Genomic DNA, 17,917 nt, shown 5'->3' with positions numbered 1-17,917 from the left:
GGGTATGACCCAGAATAGTAACTAAGTGAAGGTAGAAGAAAGTAAGATTTTGATACTTAAAAGATTCTCCTTCAATAGGAAAAGTTTCAATGATGAGAATCCAGCTCCTCCTTAGGTCCAAAAATCATTATTTGATATTATAATGAGTATATTAACACAATCATGTAAATGCTATTTTCTGGTTTTCCTTTTTTGAGACTAGGCAAATAGAGACTTATTCAGCTATAAGAGAGAAGATAAATGTTACACAACGTGACAATATAAAAATAATGTAACTAACAAAATCTGTAGGAAGAGGTGGCGAATCACTAAAGGGTGAGTGAGCTAATTTCGTTACCTTTCATAGCAGGCACTCCTATGCACAGTTGATAAATCATTTTATTCATAGTAATAAAAACAACCATTAGAAGTAGGAAAGTAGTGTCATTACATTAAATTTTTCATCTTTTATAGTGAGAAGTTAAATAAACTCATGAATTAAGAGGTTATCATATAAATTATAGCGGAAAGCATAAGCATGAACCATAAATTCCCTTCTGGAGAATGGGAAAGGATGGGGGTAGGTGAATGGGAGACTGACTTTTCATTATATTCTCTCTTCAGTAGAACTTACAATTTTTGCCATGAATATGCAACATTTTTATAATTTAAAGAATTGTTTTAATAAAAGTGAATTGTGTTTTAGCCATTCAAAGGAATACAGTGTAGGTGTTTGAAAAGAAAATAAGTCTATGTACCAATACATAAAGATGTCTACACTATATCAAATGAAAAACCAAGATGAAAAAAGCATTAGGATGGTACTGTGTTTAAAATGTGTTACAGCCACTTTGGAAGACGATTTGGCAGTTTCATATCAAGTTAAACAGTCTTACCATACAACCAGCAATTCTACTCCTAGGTACTTATCCAAGTGAACCTAAAACAGGTTCACACAAAAATCTGTACACAAATGTTTATAGAAGCTTTATTCATAACCACTAAAAACCGGAAACAAGCAAGATAACAAAGTTACCCTTCAACATGGAAATGGATAAGCAAACTGTAGCATGATGGCATGTATACAGTAGAAAGTATACAATGGAATACTATTCAGTGATAAAAAGGAACAGGCTATTGATTCCTGCAACAAATCCATTCTGCTAAGTGAAAGAAGCCAGACCCTAAAAACTACATGTAACATTCTGGAAAGGCAAAAAACTATAGGGACAGAAAATAGATTAGTGGTTACCAGGAACTGGTGGAAGGGGAGTGACAGACTACAAAGGAGACACATAGAGGAAATTTTAGGGTGATAAAATTATTCTGTATGGTCCTGCAGTGGTGGATACATGACTTTATGCCCTTTACATCAAACCCCACAGACATGTATATGTCAAAGAATGAATTTTGATGTATGCAAAATAAATTTTAAAAATCAATGAGGATGGAATGAAGACTAATGACAAATTAACTGTATTACAGATGTACGAGCATGACATAACCTCACTGAGTTCGTGGGGTGGGGAAGGAGCTGACCTAGGTAATGTTGGACATTAGTTTTGACTGTAAACTGAAAAGATAAGAGCAAAAAGAAATGTACATAAACACAGTACTCTAGTTGTAAGTTTGTTTTCCACAAAGGTATGGGTTAACAATTCTGAAACTGCTTTTTTATAAAAGACTTTATTTTATTATTAATTTTTGTTTGTTTTGTTTTATACGTGGGGGGGGCACAGCTCACAGTAGCCCATGTGGGGATTGAACCAGCAACCTTGGTGGTAACAGCAACACGCTCTAACCAACTGAGCTAACCGGCCATCCCCTGAAATTGCTTTCAAATATAAACAGGTTTCACAGTGTCAGAGAGGGAAGTTACAGAAAAAAAAGAAGGGGAGGCTAGAATGAACACTGGTACTTGATTAGGGTCAGAAACATCAGTATGAACCTAGCTGTAGCTTAGTATTTATAAACAGATGGATATGCAGGAGCATCACAGATACGTATGTACCTGGATTAGTATAAATATACACCGCCTACCTCTGTCCTATAAAGTAATGATACTCCAGTAGCAATGAGCACTTCCAATGCCCCTCTCTTGGTTTCTAGACAGCACTCTTGGAAAAATAGCTCATTACAGGGCTGGGACAGAGAAAATACAGGACAGGTCTGATATATCCTGTAGTCATCAGGAAATAAGATAATGCTCAAAAACTAAAAAGATGAGTGCACGTATAAGGGACACAGGAGCCAGCCTGAAAGAACTCTGACCAAAACGGGAACAATTTGGGAACAAAGCAAATGACTTAAGGAACAAAATCAATATGTGGTTAATTTTATGTGTCAACTTGGCTAAGTCACAGTACACAGATATTTGGTCAAACATTATTCCAGATGTTTCTGTGAAGGTGTTTTTTAGATGAGATTACAATTTAAATCAGTTGACTTTGAATATGGGTGGACCTCATCCAATCAATTGAAGGCCTTAATTTAAAACAAAGACCGACCTCCCCTGAAGAGGACATTCTGCCAGCTGACGGCCTTTGGAGTTGCACTGAACGTCCACTCTTCCCCAGGTCTCCAGGCTGTCCGGCTACCCTGTAGAATTTGGACTTGCCAGTCCAGTCAATAACGTGACTGACATATAAGTGTATCTCTTATCCATCCTATTGGTTCTGTTTCTCTGGAGAACCCTAATACAGATTTTAACCAAAAGTCCACAATATAGAAGTCCATACTGAATAGATGATTCAATTAACAAATAAACAGGGGAGGAGTGACAAATCTTCATTACAGAAGAATCCATATAATGTAAGGAGATATTCTCCCCTCCAGGAGGCAGGGCCTAGTCCTTCCTTCCCACATGAATTTGGGCTGGACTTAATAAAAGGCGACAACAGTAACAGTGGAAAAATCCAACCGACAGTGCCTTAATCAAGTAATGAATGTCCCTGTCACCAGTGCTGACTGGTGGTTATCAGGTACCACCAACGCGTGATAAGAAGGGTATCACCTCTGTGGTACTTTTCTGAAAACCCACAAACCCAATCTAACCATGAGAAAAACATTAGACGAACCCAATTTGAGGGACATTTTACAAAATACCTGACCAGTATTCCTCAAAACTACAAAAGACATGAAAAATAAAGAAATTCTGAGAAACTCTCACAGAACAGGAGACTCAGAAGACATGACAACTAAAATGGAGTAACAGTATCCTGTACAGGCTCCTGGAACAGAAAAATGGACACCAGGTAAAAACCATGGAAATCTGAGTAAAGTATGGACATCAGTTAATAATACTGGCGCATTAATTGTGACACATATACCATACTAACATAAAATGTTAACAGGAAAAACTGCGTGCAGGGTATACAGGAAATCTCTGCACTGTCTTTCCAATTTTTCTGTAAATCTAAACCTGTTCTAAAATTAAAGGTCTACTTTTCTAAAAGCGCCCGTCACAGCGGTACGGCCTCTCCAACAGCCAGACGACGCCTGAGACCCTGACGAGGGCGGCAGGAAGCACGGTGCCTTCTCACGCATGCCGTGCTGCACCTGCAAGAGTTAAATATAAACCAAACTGGATAACCACCAGTTTTGTTTCCACCAGGCAAATGCGAAGGGTAGAAGCAGCAGCAAAGGTACAATCCTAAGGGAGAGATGTAAAAACAACCAGAAAAGACACTGAAAATACAGTATTGCCCTGGGGAACTTCCACACCATAGGTGTTCACAGCACTCTGAAAAAAGTTAGCACGGCCTCAAGTCCTAGACTTCTAATGGCGACAATATAAACCATCCTATACGCTGCTAAACAAAAATTTTAAAAAAGATAAACAATATCCTCTACTTACCTCGGGTAAGAGTATTAAGGAAGGTCTCAGAGGAACACCCCTCTCTACATTAGCCTTGAAAGAGAGAGATGTTTGAGTTTTAGAATCCTACAGCAAGAGGATGAGCGGCCATGGGCAATAACAGTTCCTCTTCCAAAAGTCACAAAGTTCTTTTAGTTTAATGAACACTGTGCTACTGTGTAAAAAGCAGCAGTCTTGGTAGAAAGGTGACCTGGGTTTGAAATCTATCTCTGTCATTTACTCGTTAAATAAATTTGAAGAAATAATTTCTTGATCTAGCGGTAGGCTGCTTAAAGAGAATCAAGTATGTAAAAGGAACCTTAATGAACTAACTTCAGGGAGTATGACTTCTACTAAAATCTTTACCACTGAAGGTTCTTCCTTTGAGATTTTCAGTTTACTAAAAAAAGGCAAAATGCAATGGAAAAAAACAATCAAATGTTAACAGAGGCAGCAGAGGGATGGCTGATGTTATAGCATGTGTATGTTTTATCTTTTCCAAATCTACAATAAACATGTTTGCTTATAATTAGAAAAAATATTTTTAAATACGTATTTGCCATTTTCCCCTAGAATATGTTGATTTAGGTTACCTGACATTAATTTTAAATACATTTGATTCATCCTCAAAGAAGTAAAAAAAATCAAAGGAACATATAACCCCACAGGACACCCTAGGACCCAAGTAGGAAACGGATAATTGTATCAACACATTCTTATATTCTCTATGTAGATCTAATTTAAATATTGTTAAAAGGGCAGGCTCAGAGATCAATGAAATCTAGTTGTCTTGGTTCTGCTACTGTGAATAAGCCACTCAGTTTCCTATTCTGGAAAATGTGGTTAGCCACCTGGGTAGGAAGCCTCAGGTAGCTAAGGTACAGGACAAGAGAGAAACTTTGTAGACATTGGGGGGAGGGACTTTAATTTTTGTGGTACTTTGTAAATTATAGTTAGAAAACCGATAGTCATAGTAGGTAAGAGTAGATAAACTGCTTTAAGAGAAAAATAAAGACCTTGCTGAAACACTGAAGGTGCTCCAATAAGTGTCATTGGTCAACGCTATAAACAAATAAATGGCAGTGGGGGCAGACATATAAAAAGGGCAAGAATGTCTATACTACTGTGGTGAAGTCATCTACATTCTAATTATTGACCAATATTTGTTTATAAAACTCTACCTTCCCCACTAGAAGAAAAGGCCAGATCGTATCATGAATCTTTGTGTCCCTAGGGCCTGGCATACAGAAGAAATTTAATGTTTATTCAATGGAAGTATTCTAATTGTTTTACTTTCTAGTTTAAAAGATTTAGTTCACATGTGCTTAAATCCTTAGGGGGACAAAATCCAGAATGGTAGTTCTAATCCATTCAATAAATACTGTTTGCCTGCTACGTTTCAGCCAGCCCTTCTAGGCATCTGTGACATGTCAGTTAACGGGCAAAAACAAAAATCTCTGTCCTCATGGAGAGAAGGTCGCCTAAATGTCATACTCCACCCTGTCCAAAGCAGCGCTACTAAAAGTGTGGTCCATGAACTGGTGCCAATCCACCAAATTGTTACTGGCCCATGACACAGCAAGCTAGAGTAAGCATTCAGAAACACATACAGCAATTTGATAGTCATTTAAAGTGATAGTCTAATATTATGAAGAATGGGCTCAAATTAATGTTTTTTTAACATTTCTGATAATTCATTTTTATTGTTTTTTGAAGTATCATTACATGATGAACTGGAAATTTGTTAAAAACTGGTCTTTCACCACAGATAATTTGAGGAGCACTGGTCAAACACACTTTGATCACATCACGTCCCTTTCCTCATATAGAATTCTATACTTCAACATATTTAAGAACTTTTACAAATACTGGCCTTTCCAAATATTGTTGGAAACACACTGAATTACTCTAAACGCACTGAATTACTTTCATATACTCTAAACACATTGAATTACTTTCAGTACAAGCCTTCTATCTTGCTTGTTCTTTTCCCTCAGCCTTAAACACTTTCCTACTTCTATGTGATCAATTTGTACATATCCTTTGCAAGTCAAGCAAAAATGCCACCCACTCCTCACAGCCCTCCATGAACCAGACAGGTAGAAGCAAGCTTTCCCTGACTTTCTCTAATACTTTAAAGCAGCCTTCTTATGGGATTTTTCTGCAGGCTCCAAATTCCTAGAATACACAAACAATAACTTACTCATTTGGCATCCCTACAGCACACAAAAGTCATCAAATGTGCTGAATGAATGATGGAAGAGACAGCATTACATGTGCATAAATGAGCTTCACTCAAGAGATCAGAAAACCCTCTGAAATTATACCCCAAACTGTGTGGGCGCATTTTTCTCAGGACAAAGTCTTTGACTCTTACTAGTTCCTTCAAGGAGTCTAAGAACCCCCAAAATGTCAAAAGAAGCCACTGATAAAGAAAGGGCTCAGTTTCATTAGCAGACAGACCTATTTCTGCCAGCCAGCTCCAAAAGGGTTACCTAGGAGAAATTACCAGATATATTATAAATTTCCTTATCTCAAAAAGCTGTCAATATTTAATTCCAAGATTTGATATGAGAACTGAATGTGACCACATATGGAAAGTCCTAAGATCATGAAGAGTATGTGACAGGCACGCAATGATTTAAGTTTCCTTTCTGCCTTCCTCCATCTTTGTAACAAGTTTATACATCCCTGAAGTGGCAGGTTGAGGTCTTTCATAAAGTCTTTAAAAATTACAAACTGCTGCCATCCCTTGAAAGTATATTTTCTTGGAAATCTTCAACAGGGTTAGTTGTCTCTCAGAAACACCTACTTGTGTTAAATCTGTCAACTTTAGATTTGTCTGTCATGCTAAGTAATGCTAATTACTGTTTTTTCTACACTGATAAATGCAAATTCTTTAAAAAGTATTTAAGTACTGGCATAAAAACAGACACATAGATCAAAGGAACAGAATAGAGAGTCCAGAAATAAATCCATGCCTATATGGCCATTTAATCTACGACAATGGAAGCAAGAATGTACGATGGGGTAAAGACAGTCTATTCAATAAATGGTGCTGGGAAACCTGGACAGACACATGCAAAAAAATGAAGCTGGACCACCTCCTTACACCATATACAAAAATAAATTCAAAATGGCTTAAAGACTTAAATGTAAGATCTGAAACCATAAAATACCTAGAAGAAAATATAGGAAGAAACATCACAGACATTACCCGGAGTATGATTTTTACTGATATATCCCCTCGCGCGAGGGAAGTTAAGAGAAAAAATAAACATGTGGGATTATATCAAACTAAAAAGTTTTTTCACAGCAAAGGAAACCATCAATAAAACAAAAAGGGATCCTACTGAATGGGAAAAGATATTTGCCAATGATATATCTGATAAGGGATTAATATCACAAATCTATAAAAAACTCACTCAACTCAACTCCAAAAAAACAAACGACCCAATTAAAAAGTGGGCAGAGGACTTGAAGAGACATTTTTCTAAAAAGGACATACAGATGGCAAACAGACATATGAAGAAATGCTCAACCTCACTAACCATCAGAGAAATGCAAATAAAAACCACAATGAGATACCACCTCACCCCAGTCAAAATGGCTATCATCAATAAATCAACAAACAACAAGTGCTGGCGCGGATGTGGAGAAAAGGGAACGCTTGTGCACTGTTGGTGGGATTGCAGATTGGTGCAGCCACTATGGAAAACAGTATGGAGGTATCTCAAAAATCTGAAAATGGAACTACCCTATGATCCAGTAATTCCACTCCTAGGTATCTATCCGGAGAAATCCAAAACTCCAATTCAAAAATCTTTATGCACTCCTATGTTTATTGCAGCACTATACACAATAGCTAAGACATGGAAAGAACCAAAATGCCCATCGGTAGATGACTGGATTAAGAAATGGTGGTTCATTTATACAATGGAGTATTACGCAGCCATAAGGAAGAAATCTTACCATTTGCAACAACATGGATGGACCTAGAGAACATTATGTTAAGTGAAATAAGTCAGACAGAGAAAGACAAATACCATATGATCTCACTTATATGTGGAATCTAAAGAATAGAATAAGTGAATGAACTAATCAGAAACGGTTTTGGAGACAAAGAGGAAAAACTGAGGGTTGCTAGATGGGCGGGGGCGGGGGTGGGGGTAAGGGGGAAGGTGAGGGGATTAGAAAACAATCAGTAACCACAAGATGGCCACGGCGTTTTGAAAATTAATCTGGGGAACGTAATCAATAATGTTGTAAAGATTTTGTAGGGTATCCGATGGACACGTGTCCCATTTGGGAGACCATCTCAGGGAAGATGTAGATGCCTGATCACTGCACTGTACACCTGAAGCTGAAGAATAATGAATGCCAACTATAATATTATATATATATATATATATGTATATGTATATATAGGTATGTATACATTTACAAGAGGCAGAGTACAGCATTGGGAGTGGAGATAGTGGAAATGGGATGGCTCGGTATGATGTCAGAGAGATAGTGGATGGGGGAGAGGGGTCCACAGTGTGAGGGATATAAATGATAAACGTCTAAGGAAAACAAAACAAAACAAAAACTTCATAGACACAGACAATAGTTTAGTGGTTACCAGAGGGTAAGGGGGGTGGGGGGTGGGAGATGAGGGTAAGGGGGATCAAATATATGGTGATGGAAGGAGAACTGACTCTGGGTGAACACACAATGTAATTTATAGATGACGTGATACAGAATTGTACACCTGAAATCTATGTAATTTTACTAACAATTGTCACCCCAATAAATTTAAAAAAAAAAAGTATTTAACCTAATACTCTTAAGAGAACTGATACCTTGATTCAGCTGTATCCTAAACTGAATGGAGTCCATTAAAACAAAGGAATGCTTAGTATTTTATTTGCTTGAAACAGGAGCACATAGACACTACCGTTTACCGTAAATTAGTGAACCCCCCTCAAAAAAGACTTGCACTGAAACACCCGAGACCAAATAACCTAAAGATTGAAACTCATCTTAATAATGCAAATATACTTCACCTGAGAAAAGAACCCACAAGCAACAATAACACAGTGGTAGTGAATGAATTTTCAGTTTCCACACTAGATATCACTACAGATACTCAAGACATCTAATTTTATAATTACATGCATACTATCACCAAATATAATGTGTATTAACTTATATAAACTATATAACTATATAACTATATACTTTGGTACTACTTTATAGTAAATACAGATTATACTAATATACTAATACCTACAAATTAGAGTTTACTTCAACATTTTAATACATTCAGCAGTATTTTAGAAAGTGAGGTCATCCATTACAAAAGACTAATGTAGAAAATATTTCATTCTGAAGTAGTTTATTTAGAGAAAATTAAACTACCATTATTTATAAAAAACTAAATTTCATTATATTATCAAAAATATTCACTGAATAAAAATTGTAACTTAAAAATCATCTCCCTAATGTTAAGAAAATTCACTTATTCACTAAAAAATTCAAGACTTTTCTCCAGCTTTACTAAGATATAACTGAGATATAACATGTACGTTTAAGGTGTACGATGTAATGATCTGGTATATGTACGTATTGCAAAATTACACTACTTGAGATGCTGTTAACACATTAGATGCATAATTCCTTGATGCTCTCTCCACTACAGGGATTGTAAATCATCCTACATTCCTCCCTCAACCATTGTTTCATTCATGCTTTTTTTGGCTGATAAAGCATTCAGTACCATATGTAGTACCTGCATTCTTTCTATAATAGTGTAATAATTTCCAGATATAAAAATTCCCAAACTGTTAAACAATTAGTAGTTTGATGCAATGTAGATTTACTTTTAATTAGACTTTTCTTCCATTTCTAAATATGTGCCTTTAACAATTGTTAATGTTAAGAATATTAATATTTAGCTCATCACCCAGGATCTTCTACCACTCAGGTGTCCCTGTCAATAATCAATTATGACCCTGCCAATAATCAATTATTCTATTTCTGCTTGTTTAAGACTATTGATGGAATTGTATGTCAGAGTGCCCGTATATTCTAGAAAAGCCAATAAGAAATATTAAATCTTTGTAACTCTTTTGTACACCTGAAACTAATAATAATAATAATAATAAAAAAATCTTTCTAACTCTTCCTTTTAGAGAGTATTCTCTCTGAAACACAGCACATCACAAATACTAGGAAGTGGGCTGCCTGCAGGTGGCCTCCAGTGGGGGAAATAACTTGGGGCATCTATTGTAGTAGCTCAGAACACCGGCTGCACAGACACCCACAGAGTTGTTATAAAAATTAGGTTTTCTTGGGCCCTATCAACACATGTAGACTGTGGGGATGAGGCCAGGAATCTGTATTTCTAACAAATTCCCAAGGAATTTTATTGCACACTATGTCTGAGAAATACACATAATTCATCACAACAACCTATTTACATGTGTAGCCAAGGAGACAAAGTTGAGAAGTTTCCAGATTACTTTAAAATATATAATCAAAATTTCTACAGTAAAAGCAGCTCAATTATTCCCCTTAAGGGAATAATTGCTTAAAAAGATTCATCTTCCTAGTTCTGGAAGATGGCTATGAGGAATATAACTACTAAAAACCTACGTTATCGATGTTTAAAAACCTCAAGTGATCTTTTAAAAAAACAACTTCTTATGCCTTATAAATGCTTGTCATACAGTAAAATCCATTATGGTTAAAGTAGGGAATAAGTCCAAGCAGTCCCAATTTTTTCCTGGGTTAACTGCCAATACCAAAAAGCTTGGAGCTGCTTTCATTAAAATCAATACTTTCCCTGACTCTGGAGAATGCTGATCTTAAATTGACAATGGCTAAAATATCTTTTTATGATTATCTTAAGAGTATCACTTAGATTTTAACGTGTAACATTTTGTACAATAAATTCTATTAAGATGGGAATGTTTTCCCAATCATTTTGGTAGTTACTGGATAAAATAAGGTCCTGAACATGAACCTAGCAGCCCCACTTACTACCTGTGTGACCTTGGGCAAGTCCCTTAACCTCTCTAAGCTCTATTCCTTATTGGGACGATTAAATAATATACATAAAGTACTCAGTGCAGCCCCTGGTACCTGTTAGTCCCCAGTAAATATCAGCCCATATAAACACACATACAAGAATCTCTCTGAAAAAACACACAAGAAATTACCGATAATGGTTGCTTCCAAGGAAAGAATTTGGGGGTCAGGGTGGAAATACTATACCTTCTTGTATTCTTTGTGTTTTTATCCAGTGCTTGTAACAACTTTTCAAAAAATACAAATGTTTAAAATTATATCTTGTGCTGTGGGATTTCTTATTTAGCATACTGCACTGCAAAAGCTTAATTGTCACTGCTGAATTCGCAAAGGAATAAGTCACAGTCTAATAATACCCATAAAGAAATATGCAGACTATCTGATTTCATGAATCTGTTAGGTGTGCTTACTTCCTTCACAATAGCCATAATGGTCTGAACTAAAACACCATAAACCAGATTTTTTTTCAACTTGGGATGATTTTGTGCCTCGGGACATTTGGCAACATAGACATTTTTGGCTGTCACAACATAGGGGGTGTACTACTGGCATCTGGTGGGTAGAGGCCAAGAACGTTCCTCAAACATTCTGTGCACAGGACAGGACTGCACAACAATAATCCACCCAAAATGTCAGTAGTGCCAAGGTGAGAAACTGCAACCCAGGGAACCATTCTGCTCAACTCTGAAAGTAACCAGGTTCTTCATTACAGTCACCAACAAAACAAAACACACACACAATAAATTCTCCCTCAAGTAATGAAGTAAAATCCTTAAGGACTAACATACTAGGGGCTCAATAAATGTAACCATTGTTGGCCACTGTTGTTAAGTTTCTGAAATTCTAGCAGCTAGAAAGGCTTACAGGTTTGTGTGTCTACTAAATTCAATACATTTCAAGATTTTTAAAGCATTTATTATAAAGCCTTCCAAATGTTCACTCTAAAAGATTTCAAGAAATTACAGGTTACCATTCTTTCCTGTTTTCAAATGATATTTGAAGAACCACAAAGCTCAAGCAAGGTATTACACTAAAATACAACAGGGCCTTTATTTTAGTATGTAGTTATCAAGTCTTTCCAATAAACTTGATATTTTAACATTCCACTTAATGTACTGCTTTGTCCTACTATTTTGTACATTTTGAGCATAATTAAAATCCCTCAACGGTTTAAGAAAATATTAAGAACAGTACGTTGTTTCTGATTAAGGCAAGAAAAGCAGTCAAGTAACTTTTTAAAGAGACTTGAAAAATTACAAACTAAATCATCCTCTCCTCCAACCTTAAAGCATATTTTAGTGGGCCTTATCAAAAGTCAACCATTAATAAAGAGCTTTGAGAAATGTTTTATCAATTTTTGGGATTAATCTTGTAAAAAGAGTGCAGAACTGAACCAAGTGGCTATCAAAATCTGTAAATCTGTAAAAAATGGGTAGGGAAAATATCTGAAATATTGTTACTAACACTGTCATTAGTCACACTTTACTTTCTTAGTAAATGCATAACTTTAACATCTTTTAAAATGTATATCTTTCCCATTATGTAAGACTTGAGTACTGTTTCAATACTAATTTAGCGTTTTAATACTGTTTAATAGTTCACTACATAATAAAAACTTATTCTGATTAAAGAACTTTTAGGGAGACAAAAAATCTTAATTCCTTCTTCCAAAACAAACCAAAAAATTACACAGAAAAGGTGTTTGCAAATATAAGATGCAATAAGGTTATTATTCTTTCATTGCTTTTCCAATACATTTTTCGTGGTGGCCATAGGTATCACTAGAACTTCTCCATTCACTTCAAATCACTCCCCCTGAGCATCTAGAACTTCAATATTTGTCTAAATCTGCTTGCTCATGGTCTAATAATAAACCTAATTATACAATCTGTAACAGTCCCTGACAACCTTTTCTTTAAGAAGCCATAAAGGTGATTTAACGAACACCTCAAACTCTCAGTAAATCTAATTCAAAAACCCATTTCTTCTTTCTAGCCTTTGGCTTCCGCCGAGGGCTAAGGGCGGCTGGCTGGCTGTACGTAGCGTGGGGAGGTGAGACTCCTCCTGAACTGAGGACACACGCTGGGCGCTGGACAGCAGGGGTAACTGCTGGTTCATTTCTCTTTAAATCTGGCAGCACGTGGGGCGGCATTGTGAAGCCACCAACCCATCTCCCCCCTTACACTCCGCACACGTACGTCTCCAGCGCGCATGCTCCGCTCGCCCAGACCTAGCAGAGTAGGAGCCAACCCCCTAAAAAGTCAACCTGGAAGCCGCAAACGGCCGGAGGCCGGGACAATGGGGGAGGGGGGACACCAGCACCTCTGGTGGGGCAGCCCCGGCCGCCGCCCCAAGGCAGAGCCGGCGGGCCGCAGCCGCAGACTTCTGCAGGCCTGCGCAGGAGCCGGAATCGCTCTGAGCACAAAGCCCCGAGCCGGCCAGCGAGCGGCTCTCGACTCTGCCCGCTCCTACCCTCCCCCAACCGGGCGGCGCAGCCAGAGACCGTGCCAGGCAGAGGCAGGCGAGGCGGCGTCCCGCACCCCGCCAGGTTCTCAGACCCCCGCGCGCTGGCGACGAGGCCGCGGAGGCCGGCGCTTTGTTGTCCGCCACAACTCCGCGGACCCGGCGCTGCCCGGGCAGAAGTTTTGCGCGCCTCACCTATCCAGCCTGGGGCCACTTTCTTCGCCTATTCTCGCCCCCCGCTGCCCGCCCGCGCGGCGCAGACACCCGAGTCGGGGACTCGCAGCTAGGCGGGCCCAGACGCTCCCTTCTGCCCCCAAGGGTCCGGCGGCCTCGGCCGCACCTGAGCCCGGGACCCGCCCCTCCTGGGAGGGTCGGTCAGGGATAAGGACCCACAGCCCCTCCCCCGCAACGTCCCACCCAGCAGTGGGGGAGGGGGCAGCCTCCCCTCCTTTCCACAGGGCACCAAGCCCCGTCCCAGCGCTGAGGCTGGGGCGCGTCCCCGCCCCCAATACCCTCCGAAAGCCGGGGAAGAAGTGCTGGGCCCGCCGTGACCGGCGCCTCGGGCTCCCCACCCTCACAGGCCCGCACCCGCCCTCGCCGGTGGCTGCCGCTCCCCCTTGGCCGTCCAGCCGCCGGCCGGCCCGGGAGGAAAGGAGGAGGTAAGCCGCAGTGGCTCGCCGCGATCGCGGCCCGGCCCGGCGCCCCGCCGCCCGCCCTCACCTGCCAGCTGTCTTCGCAGTAGCAGTGCCGACTGCAGCTCCGTCATCCTCCCCACCAAGGGCCCGGGCTGGCGCCGGGGCTTTCGAAGGGCCGGAGACAGGCTCTGGGGGCTGCTGGAGCTGGGTGTGCTGAGGAACCCGGGCCCCCACTACGGGAGCGCCGAAGCCGAGGGAGGCCGGACTAGGGCAGCAGTAGCGGCGCCTCGCTGCCGGTGCGAGTCCGCTCGGTTCAGCTCTCCTCACAGCGCCTCACGCCCGGAAGGGGAGGGTACCCGGGCCGCCGCGGCGCGCACTGGGACTTCGCTCGCCCGCTTCCCTCCTTCAACCCGCGCGTCGGCCCCACCGGTGCCTTCCCCCGCCACTGCCTCACTGCGCGTAGGGCCGCTCCGCGCAGGCGCGCTGGGGCTACCTACTTCTGGATCGGCGCGCCTGCAAGCCCTACCCCTGTGCCTCCCTGCCCCGCCTCCGGCGACAGGATCCCGCCCCCTACGCGCAGTTGCTCAGGTCGCCGCCATCTTGGGAAGGTCGACGCCCGGCTGATTGCCAAGGCCTCAGGCGGTAGACGCCCCGCAGACGCCATGACGAAGAGGTCGCGGAGGGTCAAGATACCGCCTCCGGGTTGAAGCAGGTGGTCTGGGAGCCGAGGCGCCAAAGAAGTGGAAGATGCCTAGTTAGTTGTTGGTGAGCACCCAACAACCATCCAACACTCCACCCATGGTGTGCGAATTAGTCATTGTTAAAGATGAATTTAGTACTGGTGTACCCCATTTTAAGGAAACCCCCAAAATAGACTTAACATGCTGATAATTCACTTTACAAAAAGAATGCACAAAAAGATTCTTGAAATAAGCAAAATGTTCTGCATCTCATAGCATAAAATGTTTAAACATCGTTAATAATCTCTATGAGTAAGGGGAGTTAAGATTAGCAAAATCTGATATGCACAATTCAAAATGTCATTCAGAAAGGCATCTACTATGTAAAATCAAAGTGTGGGATCTAGGGTTTGGAAAAAATAACCTTACTTGGCTCTCCCTCCTCTCTTCCTCATTCCTACAGCCTTCTGCTTTGCATAAAACAAAATTTCAATAAAGAGATGGAGCAGAAGGAAGAGTAATAATCTCATGGCACTCAAATTTATCTGTTCCATCAACAAATATTTATAAAACCTGTATCAACTTTGTGCCTAGACTATAGAAACAGAAATCCAGCTGTTACCACTTTCAAAGGGCTTAAAGTCTCTGAGTTACAGGTAAGGTAAACAGCCAGACAAGGAGCAGGTTCCAATACAAAATTTTTTATTATAAAAATAACTGATGAGGGCGGATGGGTGGCTCAGTTGGTTGGAGTGCTGTGCTTTCAACCACAAGGTTGCTGGTTGGACTCCCCCAAGGGATGATGGGCTGTTCCCCCTGTAACTAAGATTGAAGACCCGCAACTGGACTTGGAGCTGAGCTGTGCCCTCCACAACTAAGACTGAAAGGACAATAACTTGACTTGGAGCTGATGGGTCCTGGGAAAAACACACTGTTCCCCAATAAAGTCTTGGAAATACACACTGTTCCCCAATAAAGTCCTGTTCCCCTTCCCCAATAAAATCTTTAAAAAAAGAAAAAGAAAAGAAATTACCGAGGAAACTGCCCTCACTCTCACCCAGAACAAGACTTAAAAAGAACAAATAAACATTATGAATGAATCCGAACTGCTTTGGGGACCACACCCCCCAGGGGCTAACCCAGGTTTTGTGAGGCCTAATGTTTACCAAACTTAAAGGACTCTTTTTAAAGAAAAGATTTTTTTAAAATAAGGTTCAAAAATGACTGTTTATTTAGAATGAGAAAATAAATCACAAATAACTGTAGGCTTGCAGATTCTGTCCCCTTCTCTGAGATCTCTCGAGGCGGGTTATCGGAAATGCTGCTTGTTGCAACATGGCTTGCTCTCTCCCCTAGAACAAATTCCAGCCATCACAGGGACTCTGTAGCTTCCTTAGCTTTGCCATAAAAAATCCATTTCCAACAACACCCGTCCTTTCTGGACCCAAAATCTTTCTTTTTAAATAAATTTTTAATTTTATCAAAATGATACAAACGTAGTTCATAATCAATGTACTAAGGCTCATAGCAAAAAAAAAAAAAGCATGTTTTGTCACACCTCTTCCACATTCCTAAATCCTGCTTGCCAGAGGCAATTCCTTTATAACTCTTCTGGTAGTTACCTCCATTTATTCTAAATGATGTACTGACAATGTTTTTTCTTGATTTATCTGTTTTAGACCTTATATATTTATTTTTGCTGTAACTGATAAGAATTTTCCATCTTACGCTACCTCTCATTCTTTATTCTCCTAATATTAAATCATCATACTTAGTTACATCAACAAATGATTTTATATTATTGTGACTGTATAAATGTTAAATAGGAAGGCCAACTACTACAGTGGATTATAATTATATTTACTCCTTACACAGATTTGGGGGGTGGCCTAGAGTTTCTAATTATAGTTTTTTTTTCTTGCAACATCTTGATTATAATCAACATCTTTCCCTTCCCTATCCCACCCAATTGCTATTGTAGTCTATCAAGTCCTTTTTCTTGGAAATCTCACTCCTGGAATCCTTTATATTTTATCTCTAATCTGGGCTGGTTGCTTTGGGCCATGCCTGCTACGTAGAAGTCTTCCTAAGATTTCCCCTGGCTGCTCTCCTGGGCTGAGTCTATTATATCCTGGATCTCAGGTGTAATTCTTTTTTGTTTACTCCCTTCTTTTGCTGGAGCATATTATCAGATAATGCTGGAGAGGCAAATTTTTTAAATTCTTATATGTCCAAAAATACCAAAATCTTAAACATCTATAATTTAATGCCAGTTTAGCTGGGTATAGTATCTTATGTTTAAAATCAAATAAGTTTTCTTTAAAATTATGAAACCGTTCGTCCATCGTCTTCTAGCATCCAGTTTTGCTGTTGATTTTTGTTTTATTGTAGGTGATCTGTTTGTTTGTTTGTGTTTCTTCTTGGATATTCTTAGGATTTTCTATTACGTATAGTATTTTAAAGTATCATTATAACATGCCTTGGTAGGTTTATAGGGTGTTTTCTTTTTTTAAATTAACTGTGCCCACAGTGAGTTTTGTGGTGATACAATGGTTGTTTTCATTTACATACAGAGATAAGCTTAGAATAATGAGATTTGCATTTTCCTGGTATATAAAAAAAAAATTTTAGGGGACGGCCCAGTGGCTCAGGTGGTTGGAGTGCCGTGCTCCTAACACTGAGGTCACCAGTTCGATTCCTACATGGGCCAGTGAGTTGCTCCCTCTACAGCTAAGATTGTGAACAACGGCTCTCCCTGGAGCTGGGCTGCTGTGCCATGGGCTGCTGTGCTGCTATGGGCTACCGTGTGCTGCCATGAACGGCCAGTAGCCAGTGTGAGTGGCCGGCAGCCAGCATGAGTGACCGGTGGCTGGCAGCCGATGAGAGCCAATCGACAACTGGTGACCGACTGCCTCAGGGGAGTGCAAGTCTCATAATACCAGCATAGGCCAGGGAGCTGTGTCCTACACAACTAGACTGAGGAACAATGGCTTGAACCAGAGTGGGGGGAGGGGAGAGGAGGAAGAAGAGGGAAAAAAAAATTTTAACAATGTGTTTTTGTATGTTCATCCAGCAACCTTACTAAACTCTAAATTAATCATTTTTCTATAGGTTATTTTGATTTTCCAGATAAATGATATATGTCCAAATGTAAGTCCATTGTTTCTCTTTCTTGCCACACTATGCTAGGTAGGATCTCCAGCAGAGTTGCATAGAAGATATGGTAGTGG

General features: G+C 40.1%; 1 protein-coding gene across 1 annotated transcript in view; it reads right to left on the bottom strand.

The window, feature by feature from the left end:
* The window catches only part of UBE2G1 (ubiquitin conjugating enzyme E2 G1), a 92,000-nt gene extending 77,379 nt beyond the window's left edge, over nt 1-14,621 (bottom strand). Inside the window, 1 exon segment of the mRNA XM_033090559.1 lies at nt 14,093-14,621. Coding sequence (XP_032946450.1) covers nt 14,093-14,606 — 514 coding nt within the window. The 5' untranslated portion in view covers nt 14,607-14,621.
* Nucleotides 14,622-17,917: the final 3,296 nt, after the last annotated feature.

Source organism: Rhinolophus ferrumequinum, chromosome 21, assembly GCF_004115265.2.
Source record: "Rhinolophus ferrumequinum isolate MPI-CBG mRhiFer1 chromosome 21, mRhiFer1_v1.p, whole genome shotgun sequence".
Classification (NCBI taxonomy): Eukaryota; Metazoa; Chordata; class Mammalia; order Chiroptera; family Rhinolophidae; genus Rhinolophus; species Rhinolophus ferrumequinum.
This window is presented reverse-complemented; position numbering and strand designations above follow the sequence as displayed.